This window comes from Trichinella spiralis, assembly GCF_000181795.1.
Source record: "Trichinella spiralis strain ISS 195 chromosome Unknown Scfld2, whole genome shotgun sequence".
Classification (NCBI taxonomy): domain Eukaryota; kingdom Metazoa; phylum Nematoda; class Enoplea; order Trichinellida; family Trichinellidae; genus Trichinella; species Trichinella spiralis.
Window position 1 is genome coordinate 10,470,614 of NW_003526941.1, and position 19,057 is coordinate 10,489,670.

General features: G+C 38.1%; 4 protein-coding genes across 4 annotated transcripts; 2 read left to right on the forward strand and 2 right to left on the reverse strand.

Annotated features, from left to right (window-relative positions):
* Window positions 1–317: 317 nt before the first annotated feature.
* Tsp_07746 (putative SWIM zinc finger protein) lies at window positions 318–6,812 on the reverse strand. Its single transcript, XM_003381160.1, has 7 exons — window positions 6,581–6,812; window positions 6,277–6,522; window positions 6,018–6,193; window positions 3,226–5,413; window positions 2,509–3,022; window positions 2,195–2,340; window positions 318–2,104 (listed from the first exon to the last, which is right to left on the reverse strand). The coding sequence occupies exons 1-7, from the start codon at window positions 6,810–6,812 to the stop codon at window positions 318–320; spliced, it is 5,289 nt and encodes a 1,762-aa protein (XP_003381208.1).
* A 1,861-nt stretch (window positions 6,813–8,673) lies between these two features.
* Window positions 8,674–10,010, forward strand: Tsp_07745 (ribosomal protein S12). Its single transcript, XM_003381161.1, has 2 exons — window positions 8,674–9,101; window positions 9,662–10,010. Exons 1-2 carry the CDS (start codon window positions 8,674–8,676, stop codon window positions 10,008–10,010), a joined length of 777 nt encoding a protein of 258 aa, XP_003381209.1.
* Window positions 10,011–10,570: 560 nt separating this feature from the next.
* Window positions 10,571–13,244, reverse strand: Tsp_07744 (putative glucosamine 6-phosphate N-acetyltransferase). The gene is made up of 5 exons (XM_003381162.1): window positions 12,602–13,244; window positions 12,458–12,540; window positions 11,539–11,713; window positions 10,777–10,957; window positions 10,571–10,721 (listed from the first exon to the last, which is right to left on the reverse strand). The coding sequence occupies exons 1-5, from the start codon at window positions 13,242–13,244 to the stop codon at window positions 10,571–10,573; spliced, it is 1,233 nt and encodes a 410-aa protein (XP_003381210.1).
* A 1,897-nt stretch (window positions 13,245–15,141) lies between these two features.
* Tsp_07743 (conserved hypothetical protein) lies at window positions 15,142–18,284 on the forward strand. The gene is made up of 3 exons (XM_003381163.1): window positions 15,142–15,305; window positions 16,442–16,832; window positions 17,835–18,284. The coding sequence occupies exons 1-3, from the start codon at window positions 15,142–15,144 to the stop codon at window positions 18,282–18,284; spliced, it is 1,005 nt and encodes a 334-aa protein (XP_003381211.1).
* The last annotated feature ends 773 nt before the right edge of the window (window positions 18,285–19,057 follow it).

Below are 19,057 nucleotides of genomic sequence, written 5' to 3' on the forward strand. Positions count from 1 at the left end.
GGGATAATAAACATAAAAGGTGGATTACTCTAATTTCACTACTATAATTTTTGATTTGCTTTTTTAATTCCAAACACACAAGCACATATACATACACATAGATAGTGTGTATTGATTGATGTATAGATATGCAAAGCGACTGTGTGTGTGTGTGTGTGTGTGTGTGTGTGCTGATAAGAAAAGAGTTGTTTGTGTATAGTGAGAGAGAAAGAGAGTAGTAGTATATGTAATGGTATGAGGGTATTATTGCGTACTGTGGGCCATCATCAGCCTTAGTGCCAAACAGTTAGCAACTGAACAATGAAAACTTTTCTTCATCATTTGATCGCGTTGACAATTTGATACCAAATATCTTTTTTGCATTTCTGCTGTTTACGCAACGTCTGCATGAAATTATGAAACTGACTCTCGCCGTCCGGCAAATAAGAGAACGCGGTTTTGGCCGTGCGAACCAAAGTGCACAAATCTTCGACGTCGTTGGCCAATATACGAGGCAAGCTGATCTTCTGCAACGCCACCCGGTAGAACGACGTCACCGTACAGCTGACCAAATTGTAAAAATACGGATCACTGTAGACAGGGGGCAAATATGGAGAAATGGCGGACGGGACGGAGGCGATCTTATTGGTCAAGAACGACGCCACGTCGGCGGTCAGTTCGTAAAAAATGAACGGACTGACCACGTAACGACAAGCTGCACTGCAGAAGCTCTGCACGTATTCCAAGCCCAACACTCTGCACACTTGCAGTAGCCATTTCACGTCGTCACCGTAGGGCGGATTCGGAGAAAATTTCACATAGGTACGGTCTTCGGCATTTCGACGTTCCATCGTCTTCATCGCCAACATGCCGACACGGTACGCGGCGTGCAGGTAAAACGACGAGTTGCTGCTTTCCCGTTCCACAGATGTGCTGCCAGATGTATTGCCGTCAGTGGCTGCGACGACCAGATTGATCGTCGGATCCGGTATGCCAAGCGACAAAATCGTCGGCGTTGTCAACTGGCCAGTGGGACCCAAATAGGCAGACATGCCAGGTCTGATCAGACCACCACCTGGAATGGTCGGCGCGGGCGTGGTCAATCGCAGCCTCGGATTGACGCACATGTTCGAAACGTCGGGCCAGCAGATGGTCGGCGGTTGAGGTTGGTGAAACAACGCCTGCGCGGCTGGCGCCGGCTGAAAAGGGCTATTCGGTAGCAACGGTACGTCGCGGAACACGTTGTAGCCAGTCTGCAAGCCGACTTGAACCGAACCGGGCTGAGGCGGGGCTATTCGAATCAGCGGCGGCAGAACTGGATTGCCCTGTGGAGTGAGAATTGGAAACTGGGGCTGAAAGACATTGTCCGGTGTGGGAAACGCTGTACCGTAGCACATCAGCATCTGAGCCTGCTGGGCGTCCAGCATACCGTACGGATGACCGTGAGACGACAACGCCCCACTGGGCGTGGAAGGCATCGCCCTTTGACCGACCGCAGGTTCCACACCACCGGCAGGTGACGAAGTGGACGACGACGGTCCGGCCGAACTGAATGCCGCCGGCGAACGCTGCTGCGGCTCTTGCATGGGGCTGCCAGACGGACCCGAGCTGTCAACGTGAGCTGACCCTTCCGCAGTCGAGGTGGATTTTTCCGCATCCAACGCCCTTGTGTACATTTCGTACCAAGTCTGCGCCACTTGGAACACCACATCCGGATAGATATCACTGGCCGCGGCCACTTGTTCAATAACAAGACAAGCACGTTCCAACATATTCTGGCCCTGGTCACGACACTGGGACAGTGCTCGTTGAATTTCGGCAGGACTGAGCCGGTGGGCGTAGTTCAACGCTTCCAAAGCCAACAACGCGGCCAAACCCACCATGGTCTGATCGTGAGCCTGCGACGCTTTGTCCGCAATTGAAGCCACCTCGCTTGGCGTCAAATGATTCTGCCAGCTGTTGAACAAATAATCTATTGCCGGCGGGCCAATTTCAGTCACTTGACTGCTGATCCAAGAGACGCAAGACGAATACGTTCGCGTGTACCAATTTGGCGAGATCTTATTGTGCAGTCCGATCGCGTGCAGGCCCACTTGAAATGCGAACAATTGCAACGGTCTGCAAACTGAAAAAAAAATGCCCAACAGTAAAAATTCACAAAACAAAAAAAATACATAGTTCCTATGACTATGAAAAACCATTCTCTTCCACGTACCAACATTGGGTAGCGCTTGAATTGCGGCCGCAGGAGTGATAAATATTGCAGAAGAATGAGTTCCACCGGCTTCAGTTAAAATACGTTTTGCCAATTCCATCATAAAATGCACATGCGCTTCTGATGGTAAATCTGGATCTTGAATCCTGAAATGGAAGTGTTTTCAACGACGTTGACAACTGTACATAATTTCAAAACAAATTTCATTTTAAAAAAATGGATTATTTAGTCAAATTGTTCAATCAATAAATTATCAATAAATTTAATCTGAAACTGATTTTTCTAATGAAAAAAAGAGAACTATTTATATATACCTTTGCGTTGAATCAGAAGGTGTGGATCCAGACAGTGCGGCATCAATTACGGAATTTGGATCAGTGTTCAGTGCGAATGCCACATCAACGCTTATATCATAGTTGAGCGCCTGTACTGTACCGATAGTGTTGGCCAAATTGTAGCGCATGTTTTGATAATAAGAACCGGTGGTGTCCAAATAATTGCTCGGATATCGTTGCCTCGATTCGTCAATTACCGAAATCCTTTGATCGAATGAATTTTCGTCCGTCTGCATCCAACCGCCTTGAGTTCGCCTTGGATCATTTCTCAAGCTGACGTTTCTCACTTTTGCAGTTAAAGTATCAACAGAACTTTTAAAATTTTCAGAAGTTGTCCTATCCCCCCCACTGCCACCTCTCGATGAGCTTTCAGCACCAGTGTTGAAACCGTTTTCCGCAGAAAACGACTGATCATTTTCCTCACCATACAGTATAAGTCTGACTTGAGATAAGATCGTATCCGGAGGATCAACCAATGATGCACCACCACGTACTGTAAAAAACAAATAAATTAAAAATCAGGATAAAATACAATAATAATAAAAATAATAGTAACAATACCAGCTTCAACAACTCCAAGTCTGTCAGTTTGATAACGAATTTCGCAATAATTATTTTCCAACAAAGCATTCAACATTATAGATAAAACGTCAGTGTTGGTTTTGTAATGGCTAAGCAAGCTGAGTAAGAAGTCACCACGTTTTCGTCTCAACGATTCGAACAACAACGGATGCTGAACTTCCGAGGCAGTGGACTTCATCATCAGCACGGCCACGGCCATGGCAAGACCAAGTGGTTCGTCGTCGGGGATTCCCAGCCAGCTGGTCTCGGAATTCAGCAGCAACGTGTGGACAATGTAGACAGCCAACGAGACCGGCAGCACGTCGCAACAACGCGGCTGCGCTACTACCTGGCGAACCAACTGCTCAGCTTTGCTCCGCACGATTTGCATTTCTGAAACGCTGATGGGCAGTTGCTTCATCCTCGACAGCACTTCAGCTTCCAACGCGCTCAGCTTCACCTCGAGCACTTTGGAGACGGCGCATGGACGGTTCAATTCCAACAAGAACATGCCCAAATTGAACGCCAATTCCCGCAACGACGCGTCCTGGGCGAACACTTCCAACAAGAACAGGCCGCGTGAAAAAGTATCCAACGCCATGTCGGTCACTTCGATCGTCTTGGGATCGATAAGCATCACCATTTCGGGAATTTTCTTCTTCTTCCTGCCCGACGAAGCGTTATTGACGACACTAGCGGCAGGGGCGTTCGAAGAACTCGACGCGCCGGCGCTCGAAGAAGCAGCTACCCCAGCGGCAGATCTGGCCAAAGAGATCGGCGGTGGAGTGGGCTTCATCAAATCCGGCGGTGATGCAATCATGGACAACGCCAGGTAACTGGCCAACGCCTTTGCCATGGCGTGGTAGCCGTACGTGTGCAAGGCGCGGCAACGAACGAAACGGACCCAGTCGCGATCTTTAGGTACGTCGAGCTTGGCCAAGTCTTCGGCAACGAATTCGAGTGTAACTCTGATGGACTGCTTTTGTAGGCGATCCGCCAAATTGGACGCATCTTCCTCGTTGTCCCAACGACCAGTGCACTCGTGGTACAAGTTGGCAATTTCGCACAACTGCGTGTATTCTTGAAGCACGTTTTCCAACATCGGCGATCGCAACGGTCGCGGCTCGCTTTCCACTTGGGAGTGCAATGATTCTTGATTGGTGCCCGTGTGACCGCTGCTGCTGCCTGCAAATAATATCGGATAATGTTGTGGATAGGAAAATTTCTGTTGCTGTTTCGTTTTCGACTGCTCTTTCCAAGAAGCAAAAGATTCCATACTTTGGTAATAGCGTGCCAACAGTATGCGACTTTTCGGACGACGCTGCGTAGCTATCATATCATCCTTCATATCCAGACCAGGTATCGACCAATCCGACCAGTCGAGGTAGCAAAGTTGAATGGCTTTCTTGAAGCCGGTAAAACTCTGCGCTATAAACGGAACCATGCCTGGATTCGAAATCGACAAGGGCGCGGAAACGTGCATCCCGTCGACAAATACGGGCGGCATCCTTGGCTCGTAGCGTTCGAAAATGGCGCTGATTCGTTCAATGATTGAAAAATGGTAATTGTACAGCTTGTCAGCCAAAGCCAACCGCTGTCGGCTAGTTAAAGTCATGTTCAAAACTGCCATCTCCCAGGTGCTCACCAACTCGTCCATCAACGAAGCACAGCCGTACCGAGTACTGAACTGCTGACAGCTGGTGCTGCAGCTGAGTCTGGAGTTAGACGTACTCGAAGATAACTGGTAAAAACTGTGCACCACATTGTAGCTGCCGTTCAACGAATGCGCCACATTGGTCAGGAACCACGAACAAGCAACGTACATATTTTTCAAACAAACATCCGTAATCAAGCTCAGCAAAGCGATCGCATTGCGATCCTTCCGGGCGAACATGCCGTGCACGATAAAAATCAAATTCCACAATCCTTCTGGATCGTGACAACGCAATGGCCTGAGCAAAGCCTGGTATTCACAAGACACCGGCGGAGTGTTCACCGACAAATGACTGACATCACTGATTATAGTGGGCGCTGGTTCACAAAATTTATTCAAAATTTTATCAATGTTGAATCGCAGGGGTCGATCTTCGAAATACCAATTACCCCTATCAGCAATAGCAGCACCAGCCGTAGGATCCGGAGCACCGCTGTGGGCATTTATTGCCGCATTTTGGTCCAGAAGTTCGTCCAAAATCGTCTGAGCCAGAGACAGCACTTCCTTTGGTAAATAAGTGATCAGATGTTGGGAAAATTTTTGCAACTGAACACGATGCAGTCGAGAAAGCGATTCAGAAATAGGTGGTCGTAAAGGCACCTGAGTACTCTGAAATACATGCGCGTAAATAAATTAAAACCAGCATAGCATAACAATACCAACTGTTAATTAAACCTTAAATAAATAATTCATGCTACATATTTTCAGTATTAACGTAGAGCTCATAAATTCGTTTTTAAAACACCATGCAGCACAATACAACTATTAGACACTCGTAATTTAATTGCACAAAATACACGTGGTTGTTTATTTTAAATTTAAATTTTAAACAAATATATAAATATATGAAATGCCATTGTGTAAATACCGAAATATTCTTCAGAGTATAGCAAGCATTTCATTTCACAACTTTTTATTAATATTCAAACTTGAAAATCATCATCTATACAGTGTAAGCAATTCTGAATCATAAATAAAAAAAAGGTCAATCGATTGCACGAATTTGGACATTCTCTGTTAAATGTTGCTCCATTTCAACAAATTTACTAATTTATCATTAAATTACCGCTTAAAAATTACAAATGGAAAATTTAAATATCGGCGAGTTCCATTCTAGGTTATTGGGCTTTCATATCAACTCAAAAATCAAAGCTTCAAAGTAAAATGAGAATAACAATGAAATAAAAATTAAATTAAAAAAAATAATACTTACTTTGTAAATGCGATATAAGCAGACCGCAATAACATGACAACACCAAGGTGATTTTGGAGAACAAGTACAAGAGCACAAAATGACTTTCTGACGATCAAATGTCACAGAAACGTTATAAGAGCGAACATCTGGAACTGTTGCGTAACCATTTCTATATGCCAAATTCATATCCACTACTGCACTTAGATGAAAACCTTACCAAACAAAAAAACAGTAAACTATATTTCATTTAAATGCACAGAATATCAGACAGTTTTACCGATTTGCATAGGGCTGCGAATACAGTTCATGTCGTACAAGCTAATGCCTTTCGCAAACTCGTCATATCGGCCATTTGAAAGACAAGCATACATACGAATGTCGCTACTATTTTCTGGAAAACTCCAAAAAGCGATTCTTTGTTGCAACTGTTCCGGAACTGGGGGTTTGAAGTTTTCCACCATTTCAAAAGGAATATTCTTCGCCACTGTTTTGGCTGATAATTCGACCAACGATAAAGTATTACCTAAAAGCAAGCAAAACTTTTAAATAACAAATGTTGAAAATCAAAAAAAAATTCTTACTCATTTTTTCGCCAGAAATTCTAAAATTCGGAAACAATGATCTGGACTCTTCAACGGAAAATTCGTCAGTATAGAAACGACCACTCCAACTTCGATAGTTATAACAAGATGAAGGAGGCCGAGTTGACCAAGAACACAATGAGTCATCTTCAAACCGCTCCGAGTCTTGCCACGATGCATCCTCCTGGTCATACTCATCAAAAAGGTCCAAGTCCGCTCCCGGTTCTAGCATCGCTAATTGACCGGTCTAAATTAATAAAATATTGATTATCAATGTGAATTCATAGGTTGCATTGATGATTTTCATTCAGCAGAAAAAATGAATGTTCAAAATAAAATCCATACCAATGCAATAGTATATATGCATTATAAACAAAAAGTAATCTAATTCTATCAGTAAAAGTTCGCTGTAATTCGAGTAACTAAATTTCGGTGCTGATCAATGTTGAAAAGACCAATTACTCACATCAGTCTGCCAAAATAGTCATTAATATATTGTACAATCAAACGTCTATAACAACAACAACGAAAAAACGCATCATTTCAACTAAAAGTAACAAAAAGCTGGCAAAATGCTATCTTCCACAAAAAAATATCACACGTTCAATCTATATTTTCAAAACATTTTCAACATAATTAAAGTAAACCAAGAAAAAATATTCCTCCACCAAAAAACCAGAATTATTTCAATCTATTTACTAACATAATTTCAATTATACTGTTCACAATATGTCTTGAAAATGAATGCAACATGCCAACGTTCGATTACTATTTCAGGTTTTTTCATCATCATTTTTTTACAATTACTGCTTAAATGTTACAGATATTTTCGAATATTTACTTATCGAAAGAACAAAATTATTCAACATAAATAAGTAACCAAAGCTGTTTTCAATGCCATATGAAAAAATTTCATGAGTTTACATATTTAATAATTATCAATGCAACCATTCCTTTCTAATTATTAATAAGCATGTATCTTTTAATTTAAATTTCCCTTACCAAATAAACTAATGCAAATAAGGTCTCGAACAACTGTGCAAAGTGTAAAGAAATAACAAATTTCAGTAGTTAATGATTGTTAACAGTTAAATGAAACTTTCACTAAATCGAAGTTGCCTTTCTTACCGGAGAAATTGAAAAAGCAGGAGATACAAACTTATTTCACCATTACCATATAAATAACAATAACTCACTGACAACCTCAATCAATTGCGGTTTGACAAATAACAACTACGGTAAAGTTTACAGTAATTTAAGCTTCAGGTTTAATCAGAATTTAAGCACCGAATTATGCTTTAAAAGCCTTTGCTAACATGTATTTCGATTGGATAATTGCCTAAATATATTAAGATTGTTTAAAATCAGCATTCTGTTTAATATTTTTTATTTTTCAGTCTGATAAGCTTCTTTTATCAAATCACTTTAGTTCACTTTCTAAGTTGATTTCTGTAGCATTTCGGGAAAGTAGACGCAAATATAAACGAACATATGTGTACATAAATTTGAAAATTTATAATTTTTCTTCATTTCACCTTCTATTTTTCACTTTATTGGGGTAATTGAAACACTCGGTAAACAGTGAAAGAATTAGCAAAATTCCAAACAATTTTTATTAATCTTGCATTATATTAATCTTACTGTAGTTTCGACATTTTCAATACGTTTTGAATCGGCTAAATTTTACTAATAAATAAGTATGTATATTTTTTTTAGCTTTCAATTGGAAAATGCATCCAAAAAAATTTTTTTAACTAAAATTTGCAACACTGTTAAACTCAGTTTGTATCATCAAACTCTGTTGATTTGCAACTTCGGCAAGCGAGTTTTTACGTGAATTTCAATTGCAGGCGAAAATGATGCTTCACATTTTCCATATATGAACCTTTTTTCAATGTAAATATATTTCAGTTACTGTTTTGCCGTTACGTAGTGGAATTCTACTTGAAGTTTCAGTTTTGCTTATTATTGTTTTCCAAACATTTCTCTTTGTATGTATCTTTTATCTGAAAAGCAAAATGTTTTAGCAACTTTTAACGCACAGCACTGAACACTCACAGCATTCACAGAACATTTTTGTAAAAAACTTGAAAATGCTATCCATGTTGGTGCATACGTTTCAAAATCGCGGAGTATTTACCATGACAAAATTGATGCCAGCCAGTGTTTTCGTTTCGACAGTCCGTTTTAAAACGTTGTACGACATGCATTTACGCGGTGGACCGCCGGCTCGAAGGCCTCAGCCGAAATCTCCAATTTCTGGTCATCCACAGATGAGGGGTGTTGTTTTGAAAGTGTTGATCAAAAAGCCAAAAAAGCCGAACTCGGCAAATCGAAAATGTGTACTAGTTCGACTAACCAATGGTAAGGAGACTGTCGCCTGGATACCTGGCGAAGGGCACAATTTACAAGAGCACAGCCAAGTTTTGGTCGAAGGGGGCCGAAAGCCGGACTTGATTGGCGTCAAAATACGAGTTATTCGTGGAAAGCTTGACTGCGCCCCGGTGATCAAAACGCCAAAGTGATCCATCCATCCATCCATAAATCCATTCTCTAATCTATGGTTTTCAATAAAGAAGATTTTTTGCATGCATTTTTGCTGTTTTGCTAATTTATTTTATTCTATTATATTTCGTCGAAAATTTCAAATATTTTGCTACGTTCATTCCAATTCAATCTTCTCACGTGATGTTTTTTTTTCCGTTTCAGTAGAGCATTTTCAGTTCTAAATGCAAATGTATTATAATTTGCAATATCAACTGTTGAAAAAATACACATGCCCAACATTTTTCAATGTTCTACGCTATGCGAAACGAAGCTTATGGCCATTTCATTTACCAAAAAGAGAAACACGACCACTGGGCACGATTCCCACCAATCGCAAGGTATTTTTGAAAAGTCATCTTCTGCCATTGACTGACTTTTTTTTGGATGGTCGTTGTTTGCATGTCTAAGCACTGCTGTCATGTTGTTTCTTTTTCTACTGTAGGATAGTCCGTATACGTTGCCGAATTTGTTGAGCATTTGTAGAATAGCTGCTTCACCAGTACTCGTCCATTTGATTATTAACGGCCATTTCAGCTACACGTTGTCTCTGTTCACTGTGGCCGCCACAACTGACATTGTAAATAAAACATCTTTTACAAGATTGTGGTCAGTGGTATTAATTTTCATTGTTTTACAGCTTGACGGCTACATTGCCCGTCGATTCCCAACTCAACGTTCCACCTTCGGTAGCATTATTGATCCACTTGCGGACAAAATTTTAGTGGCTAGCATGTTCCTGTCGTTGACTTATTGTCAAATGATACCTGGTATATATATATTTGAAAAGCACAGTACAAATAAATCGAGAAATAACAATACAAACAGTTCACTTACGTTTAAGCACTTCTCACGATCGTTGTCATCGCAAGGGACGTGTGTTTGATTACGACTGGTCTGTATCTTCGCCTGTCTACCATGCGGTCGTTTGATCAGTCGTTGGGAAGCGTTTTCCACTTCTCCACACAGACGGTGAAAATTACACCCACCATACTGAGCAAAGTGACGTCAAGCCGTGATTTGAAAATAAATTTATTTATTTATTTCATTTATTCATTTGTTAGATAAACACTTTCATGCAGTTCGCTCTTGTCACCGCTACATTGATCAAACCGATTGGCAATTACGATTTGCAAACAACGCTGAATGTACTCAGGTGATTGACGTAGGAATAAATGTAGTCGTTTTTTTTCCGTTTTACCGTACGGTTTATTTTTTTTTCAGTTGGATCACCGGCTTCACGACCGTAACTTCTGGAATACAGTACGCCTTTTCAAAAACCGCTTTTCAAATGCAACAATTTCAAAAAGAGAAAACAAACTCAACATAACAGTTTTATTTGGCAACCAAATCCTGTAATAAAAGAAGAAAGAAATCAGAAGAAAAAACTGAATTATATATTAAAAAATTGAAAAATAAATACATTTTTCACAAGTGGTGATTCAGTCAGTATTGCCTTTGGACGAGAAAATTGCCATTGCCAATTTCTTTGCTAAAGCCAAACTGTTCATAATAAGAGATCAGCTCGTCTTTGCATTCCAATGACACTTTGTAACAGCCCAAATTCCACGCCAACTGACGAGTCACTTCTATCAATCTACAATCAAAATAGAAATCGTATAATATGCAAATAAAAACGTTATTAAATTTACAATTTTCCCAGTTGTCTTCCCCGATAGGCTGTATCGACGACCAAATCTTCGAGACGAGCACGAGAACCACAAGTGTGTATAAATTTTCGTTCAATCACCAGCATGCATGTACCGACAATGATCGACTTGCTCAAATCTTCAATCACCACTACGTAATACGTGCCTTGGCAGTTTCGCATCTCTACAAATTGACCTGCAATCAAGAAAAACAGAATACAATTTTAAAACTGTAGAACAGCATATTTTGTTTACTTTTTAATTCATATTTACAAATTGCGATAAAAATACACATGCTTTGAATAGGTAAAATTTTCACAAACAAATATGTGTTACGATAAAGAATATGAAAAAAAAATTGTCAGCAGTTTTTCCTTCCTCGCAATGGAGCGTCAACTGTCTTACAGTGCAATGCCCTCAGAAGAAATAAATAATCATTATCGCTAAGTTGTTATGCTACAGAAGTGATTGCGAAGGTCAACTTCAAACATTGAACTGTAAGCAATAAACGGTGGCTATGTGTGTGTGTATTAAATCATGGAACAATTTGTATTAGTAAACAAACGACAAAATCAAAGCTTACATACTACTATTATTAAGCCCCGAATTGAAGAAAAAACAATAAATAATAAAATAACATACGACAGAATTCTCCTTTACTGACTGAACCGACATGAGTCAAGCGAGATAACAGTTGCAAGAAACCTAAGTAAATGTGATTTAAATAATAAACTTTCGTAAGAAGTGATTTTTTTTCATTCAAACCTTTTTCAAAGTCAGTCCTTTGAAGAGGTCTTACGCAAAGGTTGTCAGCAGGTCGATGCACACTGTCCACCTGAGTGAAAGAGCAGTTCGCTTTTCGCAGATCGACCAAATCCAAAAGTGAGCAGTCGAACAAATTTTCACCGAGCACATCTTCATCCTTTGTCTGATGGACAGTCTGAACAAGATACACAACAATGACATCCAACCGAGACGCAAAATTGAATGAAATACGTCGTACAATGTGGCCGTTGTTATTTACTTCGAAATTTTGCATTTCACCGCAGTTCAACAAGTCAACGCAAAACTTATTGCACAGAAGCAGCGCCGAAACGGCATTGATGCCTGGCGTACCGTCCAAGTGAAAACTATTTTCATTGCTCCTACTGTACATTTAATAAAATGTAAGTATAATTCCTACTCACGTACAGTACGAACCGTAAAGTTGAAATCTGTAAAAATGAGCATTTGAACTGCCACTTTGAAATATATAAAAATACTGGCAAATCTGATCGAAATATTTTAGAACGAAAATATCATAAGCTGCAATTTGAGCCATTAAAACGACTTTTTACCAGTTCAAATAATACAAGTAAATAATCTGTAATAAATGCATTGTTTATTTTTCAATTCTAGGAAACTCTTTTATTATCAATTATTTATTAATTTATTTCTGACAAAAATTTTCAAATATTAGTGTGAATTGATTGAACAGTGAGCAATATTTTTAAAGAAAAAGTGATACTAATAATAAACTAAAGGTTTACACTAAAGAGATTACAAATTTAAAATGTTATTCAACAGAAATTCAGTTTCACTTGTTATCATGGAAATTTTTCTTGCTAACATCAACATTGTTGGAAGAATAAAAAATATGCCGTTCACTTCCTGAACATTCGCCATCCATCAATTCTAAACTCACAGCTTCTGAGCTCGACTCAGTCTGCTGTTGTTCTTCTGAAGTGTCGTCTTTCTCTGTCATTTCCAACGCCGTACTTTCCTCACCTACAGCAATAAAAATCAAACTGCACAATTATACATTAAACAACACAATACAACGACTCACATTCTTCAAAAGTTTCACTCCACGACGGAAATGATTCCAACTGACAACGTTCGTCTGCGCATTCAAAAACATCACTTGAATAAGATGCGCTGAATGAGAATGGAGTTTTCCCACCCGGATAATCTGCTTTAAATTTTTCCATGTATGACTTTCCAGTGGTCGAATCGGTAATACTGTCATATGGCATACTCAAACATATACTTCGAGTCAATGACATAGTTGATGCGCTAACAAGGTAGCTGCTTATCCATTTGTCACTTGTGACAGAGTCATCACTGTCGCTTTCTGAAGAAGTCAAATCTCCAATCCGCTTCATAGCCATGCTGCGCACCTCTGACGGAGTCATGAAATCATCCCCGCCGTCAGAGTCTAACTCAGAAACTGCCGCAGCACCGCGGTCATTAAAAAATTCGTCCACAAAAAATTTACCACCGACAATTTCCATCAATGCTAAGCTGGGAAATTCAGTTTCCGAATTTTCCATGTCAATGGACAACGTTCCATCATCGCACGACATACGTTGAGCTTCTTTTTTTTCCACTACCGCTTTATTCTCAGCCAAAAGGGTCGTCTCAGCATTCGGGCCAGCTGTTTCAGGCGACGCCTCTGAACTACCAACCGACTGTTCAGGTAACTCGGACATTGTTCACAAACCACAGCTCAGGTAGAAGCAGTTGGACAATTTGAAGGGCACCAAACAACAAAATGTCTGTTCAATCTATAACTTTATAAAAGAGACAAAATTTTAAACTTAACATTAAAAGTTGGTTTGTTTAAAATAACTTTAAACTAAACTTTCACTAAGCACTAAACAATTCTGCTGAATTCAATAATGCTGCTGAGTAATAATGGAATATGCAAAATTGGAAAATTGAAAAAAGCATAAAAATTTCCTTATTCATTTCTGCGCTAACGTCGAAATAAAAGAGAAATTCTCTTGTTGGGATCGATTTTCAATATAATTTTCCGCAAGATTCACAATTGTGCAACCGTGACACAAGCATACAAATGTCGCGTTGTGGTTTGAATATTTCATAACTGCTGTAGAGGTAGAAACAAAAAGATAAAAGTTTCCCTTTCTCATCAAAACAATTCATCTTTGTGAATTCAAATAATGTCACTCTTACTTATAAATTGCTCGCTCTTATAGTATATCTAATGACAGAAATAAAAAATAAAAACAAATACGTTCACCATCCCCACTCGGCAAATTGCATCTTCAAAATCAATCATTACCATATCGCACAGAAGATGCATGAAACAATTAATCCATTTTCATCAATCCCATTAAAACTTGTCGTGTTGCTGCTATTGTTGTTGTTCAAAACAAATTCACTCTCGACACAAGTCGCAGAATAAACAAAAGAAAAAGAATAAAAGCTTCAAAAATTCAATCGCAATCAACCTGGATGTAGTAGACAAAACAAGCAGAAAAAAAAATCCACTATTATTAATTGAATAAAAAATTCACTCATCATCATCAAATGTAACCTTCTACCGTACGCAGTTTCAACATTTTTCCCGCTTTTCCACCGGATACAATTTTTTTTTCTTCACGTTAACTGCTGCAAAACCTCTGTTCGAACAAAAGCAGATAATGGTCATTCAATTTGTCGATTTCAGAGCAAAAATTAATAGCTTTCATTCACCATCTGCACAAACTAACGGTTCAACTAACTGCAGAGCAGGTGAAAAATAACATCAATAATGTAAACGGAAAATGAAATTCAAATGAAGAGAAAAATTTATACATAAAGATAAAGTTTATGAAAAGAAAACATCTTTTCATCTAAATTTGTTTATGCAAAGGTCATATTAGATCAACAGGCTCAATACAAATACATATACATACGTGTATGCGTGTGTAATGGAAGAATTGAACTTTTGCTTATTGCTTCACTTGGGAAGTTTGCTTAAAATGCCCTGTGTTTTGACGGAAGTACAAAGGTGCCCTAAGCTGTGTTGAATTTGTTCCGCCAAGAACATGAATTAATGATTTTTGTTGCCGTTGATCAATCCAACGCCTTGCAACGACAACGGCTTTTCAACGTCATCGATCCACAATCCAACAATGATACTTTGCCTCTGAGTGAATAATGCGAACAAACGTGCAACAAGCACAAAAGGTAACCAACAAGAAGAAAAAAATTTTTCCCCCTTCCCAAAAATTCCACCCTCAACCGATGTATTGTATCGACATTTCAGCGGTGTTAAGTGGTGAACTTTTTCATCTCAACTTCATCAACGGATCAGCTTCTTATCCAAGAATCTGATCTTTAATTGGCAGGGCGATAGCTTGGCAGTTTAATTGCTACACAGTCGTAACGGAGGCAATAAATTTTCACGCAGTAACAGCTAACAGCATGTATATGCTTTTCCGACACGTTCCCATTGGGAAATGTTCTGATTTTTATTTATTCACCACCAAGCCGACTGTTAATTAAGAAGAAGCACTTGCTTGATGACCACAGCAAGTTTATTTGTCATAATCATGTTGACTTATTGGTCGGCCAAAATCGGTGCCACAGCTTAAAATACTAATGGACAATCATATTTTTTTAACTTACATCATTCTCGCAGTGAGCATCACTGGATTTGTGGTCACGATTCGTTGTTATACTTGCCGAGGCGTTTGCTACAAAGGTGTGCCTTGCAACTGCCATACCGGCATGTGCAAAGGTGATCACTGCTTCAGCCAAGGAAGGTAGGCCACAAGCGAAATGTTTTATTTTTAATTCTGATTCTTTTAATTCTCTCTTGAGCTGTTTGATGACTTCATAACAGCGATATAATAAAAATACTCTTTTCAACCTAAACTCTTAAATGTCTTAAACTCCCTGAAATCAGTCTCTTTTTCTAAAAACAAATCTAATTTGTAAAGAAAGAAAAAAAACTATTTTGTTGCTTAACCGAAGTCAAAATATATTTCCCATTAATCAGATGTAATCAAAAAATATTACAACTGCATCAATGACCGATGATTCACAGAAACCATTAAAACAACAGCCTATTAACATGATATTAATATTCATCATAATACATTTACCTTATGGTTTTCTTCGTCCATTTAATATACATATATTTCTCAAGCAAATTTTCGTTCACCACTGTGATTTGCTTAAGGAACGTGTGACTAGTTTAAAACAATTTGTAAAAAGTGCACTTATTAAACATAACTAACTATCTGAAGTGTTGGAAATTTTAAAAAGCAACTCAGGTGGAGAATTTCACCTTCTACCCCAAACTATTACAAATACTATTTGTCGGTATATACATACATATCAACCACTGGCTATGAACTACGGTACCTTTATTTCTAAAGTCAACTCTATCAAATTAAGATTACTCAAGAGGATAGAGAATGACATTGTATCCTAGCTGATCATTACAGTATCATATCAGTAGAAATTAGTTCAATTTTCTTACCTCAGTGACAGTACGCAACCGCAGCACCATCTTTTAATTAGAAGCTGCAGATTACCCAGATAAACTGCACCACCGACACTGCATTCCAATTAAAATCGTATTCAGCAGTTCAAATTGTTCACTTTCGTCATTATGTAAAGTATGCTGCAAACTCTGCAAGTGATCATGCTGCTAATTGTTGTTTCGTTTCGTTCATATAGAGGCAAAGTTGTCTGCTAAAATTTGCCAGTTTTATCAATCAATCTTAACAATGAAACTTATGAAACAAACGTCTTAACCTGCTGACAGAAAATGGAAATTTTTAAATAATATATCTTAATTGTGAAATGACATGAATGTTTGCTGATGAAATTGAATAAATTAAACAATTTTCCCAAACTCGCAAAATTATTCACATTGAAATTTCAATTTTAGCAACATTGACGATGAAATGTTGTTGATCGAAAAAGGATGCGCAAAAAATCCATTCATCTTCACATCTGGCTGCGAGTACCACACTACACCTGATCGAACAATCTGCATATGCAACGGATCATCATTTTGCAATCAAGCCCTCAACGCGGGTCACTCTAACCCTGTACAGTCTCCGTCAGTTTGTCACAAATGCAATGGAGTATTGAACTGTCCGAAAAGTTGCCGTGCAGATTATTGTACTTTAAGTATGCCACAAAAGCAGCAACGATGTGGATTTGGAATGCCAGTTTTGCCGTTTCACTATCAGACAAAAAAATTATTGCCTCAACCCACCGACGAAGGCGACAAATCGAACACATGTGCAACGTTTGATTATGGTGATTTTGCGCGGGTAAGAATTGAAAAAATTATTTACATGCACAATTCATCAAATTCAACTCTAATTTCAATTACAACAATATGACAATCCAATCTTTTGAAAAACATTAATTCATCAGCTAAAATGACTTGATAAAATAAGAATACTTCAATTTCCCTAAATTTAAAAATAACTATAATTTTCAAAGTTTGAAAGTTTCTTAAATTTCGCAAATGCACGACAAGACTATAATGACAAATGTACTTCAATTCAAAGTTTATTATTAATTTTAAAACTTAAAAAAGAGTAATTTTTGGCCGCGTCGCTGTAAAATAGACAAAAAAAAATCAACCACTTCATATTATTCAATAACATGACGAATAAGAGCACTGCTAAAGTGAAACAACTCCAAAACTTACCTGATAATTTGATCAGGCACGCAGATTAATGATCATCGTCGTCAATTGAAAAAATATATTATACATTTCTTACATCGCTACAAAATTAAAATTTATAGAAAAAGAAAACAGTGCGAAAATTTTCTTTTCGAAAAATTACCACAATAAACTACAGTATGACACATTTCTTCAGAATCAATATACTGTATATTTGTATAGTATAAAATTGTCTAATGAATGTAAATTGGAATGTAATAGTTGTAAAAAAAATGTATATTTGCATAATATATCGCATTTGACATTTAAATATTTATTTTTCAATTAATTTCTAATTTGAAAAACTTTCAATTTACCACAGAGTATGAAGATAACGTTATAACAATGAATTAGAAAGTAATGAATGGTCAATTTTATCAGTCATAATTAATTGATGAGATTTGAATTTTTATCATTCTAAGATAGACCAATTTATATTCTTTGCTAAAAGAAAATGAACATTATTTAAATGGGAAAAATTGTATCAAAGAAGAAAAATTAATAAGCAAAAGAATAAATAATACTGATGAATAATAATTTTGAGAAGAGACTATTTTTGAATTATGTTCATCCCCCCATTTTCCACATTTTGATATTTCAGTCTACCCAATGCATATGCAATGGAACATTTTGCAATAATGGAAGCTTGATGTTCGAAGATCCCTTGTCCAGGATTGGCAGACAGTATGTTCGCTGTTATACTTGTCGACATGTTTCCAACTCTGGTCTCGTTTCCAATATTTGCCACAACGGTTCTTGCATTGGTGACTTTTGTATAATTAAAGTAGAAAATTCTAATTTATCGAAAATATCCCATGTGCATTTGGCCGGCTGTATGAATTCCAGCCGGCCACATCTCGTCGGTCACGGTTGCAGCCATCGATGGGTGATGAATGTCAAAGAGGAACTGCAATGCGTTTGTAGAAGTAACTTTTGCAATGCAAACATTGCCACGGCAAATTACGGCAAATCCGCAAAGCGTTTTCAAAATTCCGCTCTACTATTCTCGTCAATTTTACCTCATGTTGTTTACTGGCATACAAAATATTAATCACAAATATTGACAAAACCACCATAAAATAGTGGAAAAAATTTGCTCAAAAAATATATTTACCTAGATTTGTCTTCACCGACTTCAATTACAGTTTTGAGTACTGGTTTTGCTTTAAAAAAATTTTTTCATTAACAAATAAAATTAATATTAAAAAAAAGTTCCCTTTATAAATATGAATTAAGCTTGTTTTCCATTTACACAGTGCAGTGTGCTTGCATATTGTTGTTGAGAATTAAAATTGTCGTCATCAACTGTATGCGTTGATCAATTTGTATAACTTGTTGACAATACGGCGATGATCCACATAGTTTGTAAAGTGTCTCCGTGGAACAATGGGCATATTTCAATTGGACAAACAATGGCAAAACGATCAGCAGCCAGTCAATATTGTAAAGTTTAAATTTTTCCCCTCATTTTCACGGAATCCTTTTGCGAGCCAACAAAATCAGGCTACACTTGTCATATAAACTGGTCACCATCAGCATAGCAGCCGACGACACTGTATTCCTCATCATTCCAACAAGACAATAATACACAGTCGTTGAATTACGTTTCAAAGTAGGAAGCGTACTGAAATCAGGATCAGTCCCAACTAGAGGAATAATTTCCCCATTATGATGCAGCAATTTTCATGCTCATCGCTGACGTACAGCAATTCATTACTGTCGAGTAAATAAATTGCTTCCTTAATTGTTACATACGGCCACTTTCTGCCCCGCCTTCTGACACTTCCGACAACCACTAGAACTACAAAAGTCGATACATTATTC

What these genes read in the sequence shown, in the direction of transcription:
- Tsp_07744 (XM_003381162.1), bottom strand. Translation starts at nt 13,244, where the DNA reads ATGTCCGAGTTACCTGAACAGTCGGTTGGTAGTTCAGAGGCGTCGCCT. An exon ending in GAGTGAAACTTTTGAAGAAT is followed by an intron (nt 12,541 to 12,601) that starts GTGAGTCGTTGT and finishes TTATTGCTGTAG; the next exon opens with GTGAGGAAAGTACGGCGTTG. An exon ending in GGAAGACAACTGGGAAAATT is followed by an intron (nt 10,722 to 10,776) that starts GTAAATTTAATA and finishes TTTTGATTGTAG; the next exon opens with ATTGATAGAAGTGACTCGTC.
- Tsp_07745 (XM_003381161.1), top strand. Translation starts at nt 8,674, where the DNA reads ATGCTATCCATGTTGGTGCATACGTTTCAAAATCGCGGAGTATTTACC. An exon ending in CCGGTGATCAAAACGCCAAA is followed by an intron (nt 9,102 to 9,661) that starts GTGATCCATCCA and finishes CGGCCATTTCAG; the next exon opens with CTACACGTTGTCTCTGTTCA.
- Tsp_07746 (XM_003381160.1), bottom strand. Translation starts at nt 6,812, where the DNA reads ATGCTAGAACCGGGAGCGGACTTGGACCTTTTTGATGAGTATGACCAG. An exon ending in TCGCAGCCCTATGCAAATCG is followed by an intron (nt 6,194 to 6,276) that starts GTAAAACTGTCT and finishes ATCTAAGTGCAG; the next exon opens with TAGTGGATATGAATTTGGCA. An exon ending in GCTTATATCGCATTTACAAA is followed by an intron (nt 5,414 to 6,017) that starts GTAAGTATTATT and finishes CATGTATTTCAG; the next exon opens with AGTACTCAGGTGCCTTTACG.
- Tsp_07743 (XM_003381163.1), top strand. Translation starts at nt 15,142, where the DNA reads ATGGACAATCATATTTTTTTAACTTACATCATTCTCGCAGTGAGCATC. An exon ending in CACTGCTTCAGCCAAGGAAG is followed by an intron (nt 15,306 to 16,441) that starts GTAGGCCACAAG and finishes TTTCAATTTTAG; the next exon opens with CAACATTGACGATGAAATGT. An exon ending in ATTATGGTGATTTTGCGCGG is followed by an intron (nt 16,833 to 17,834) that starts GTAAGAATTGAA and finishes TTGATATTTCAG; the next exon opens with TCTACCCAATGCATATGCAA.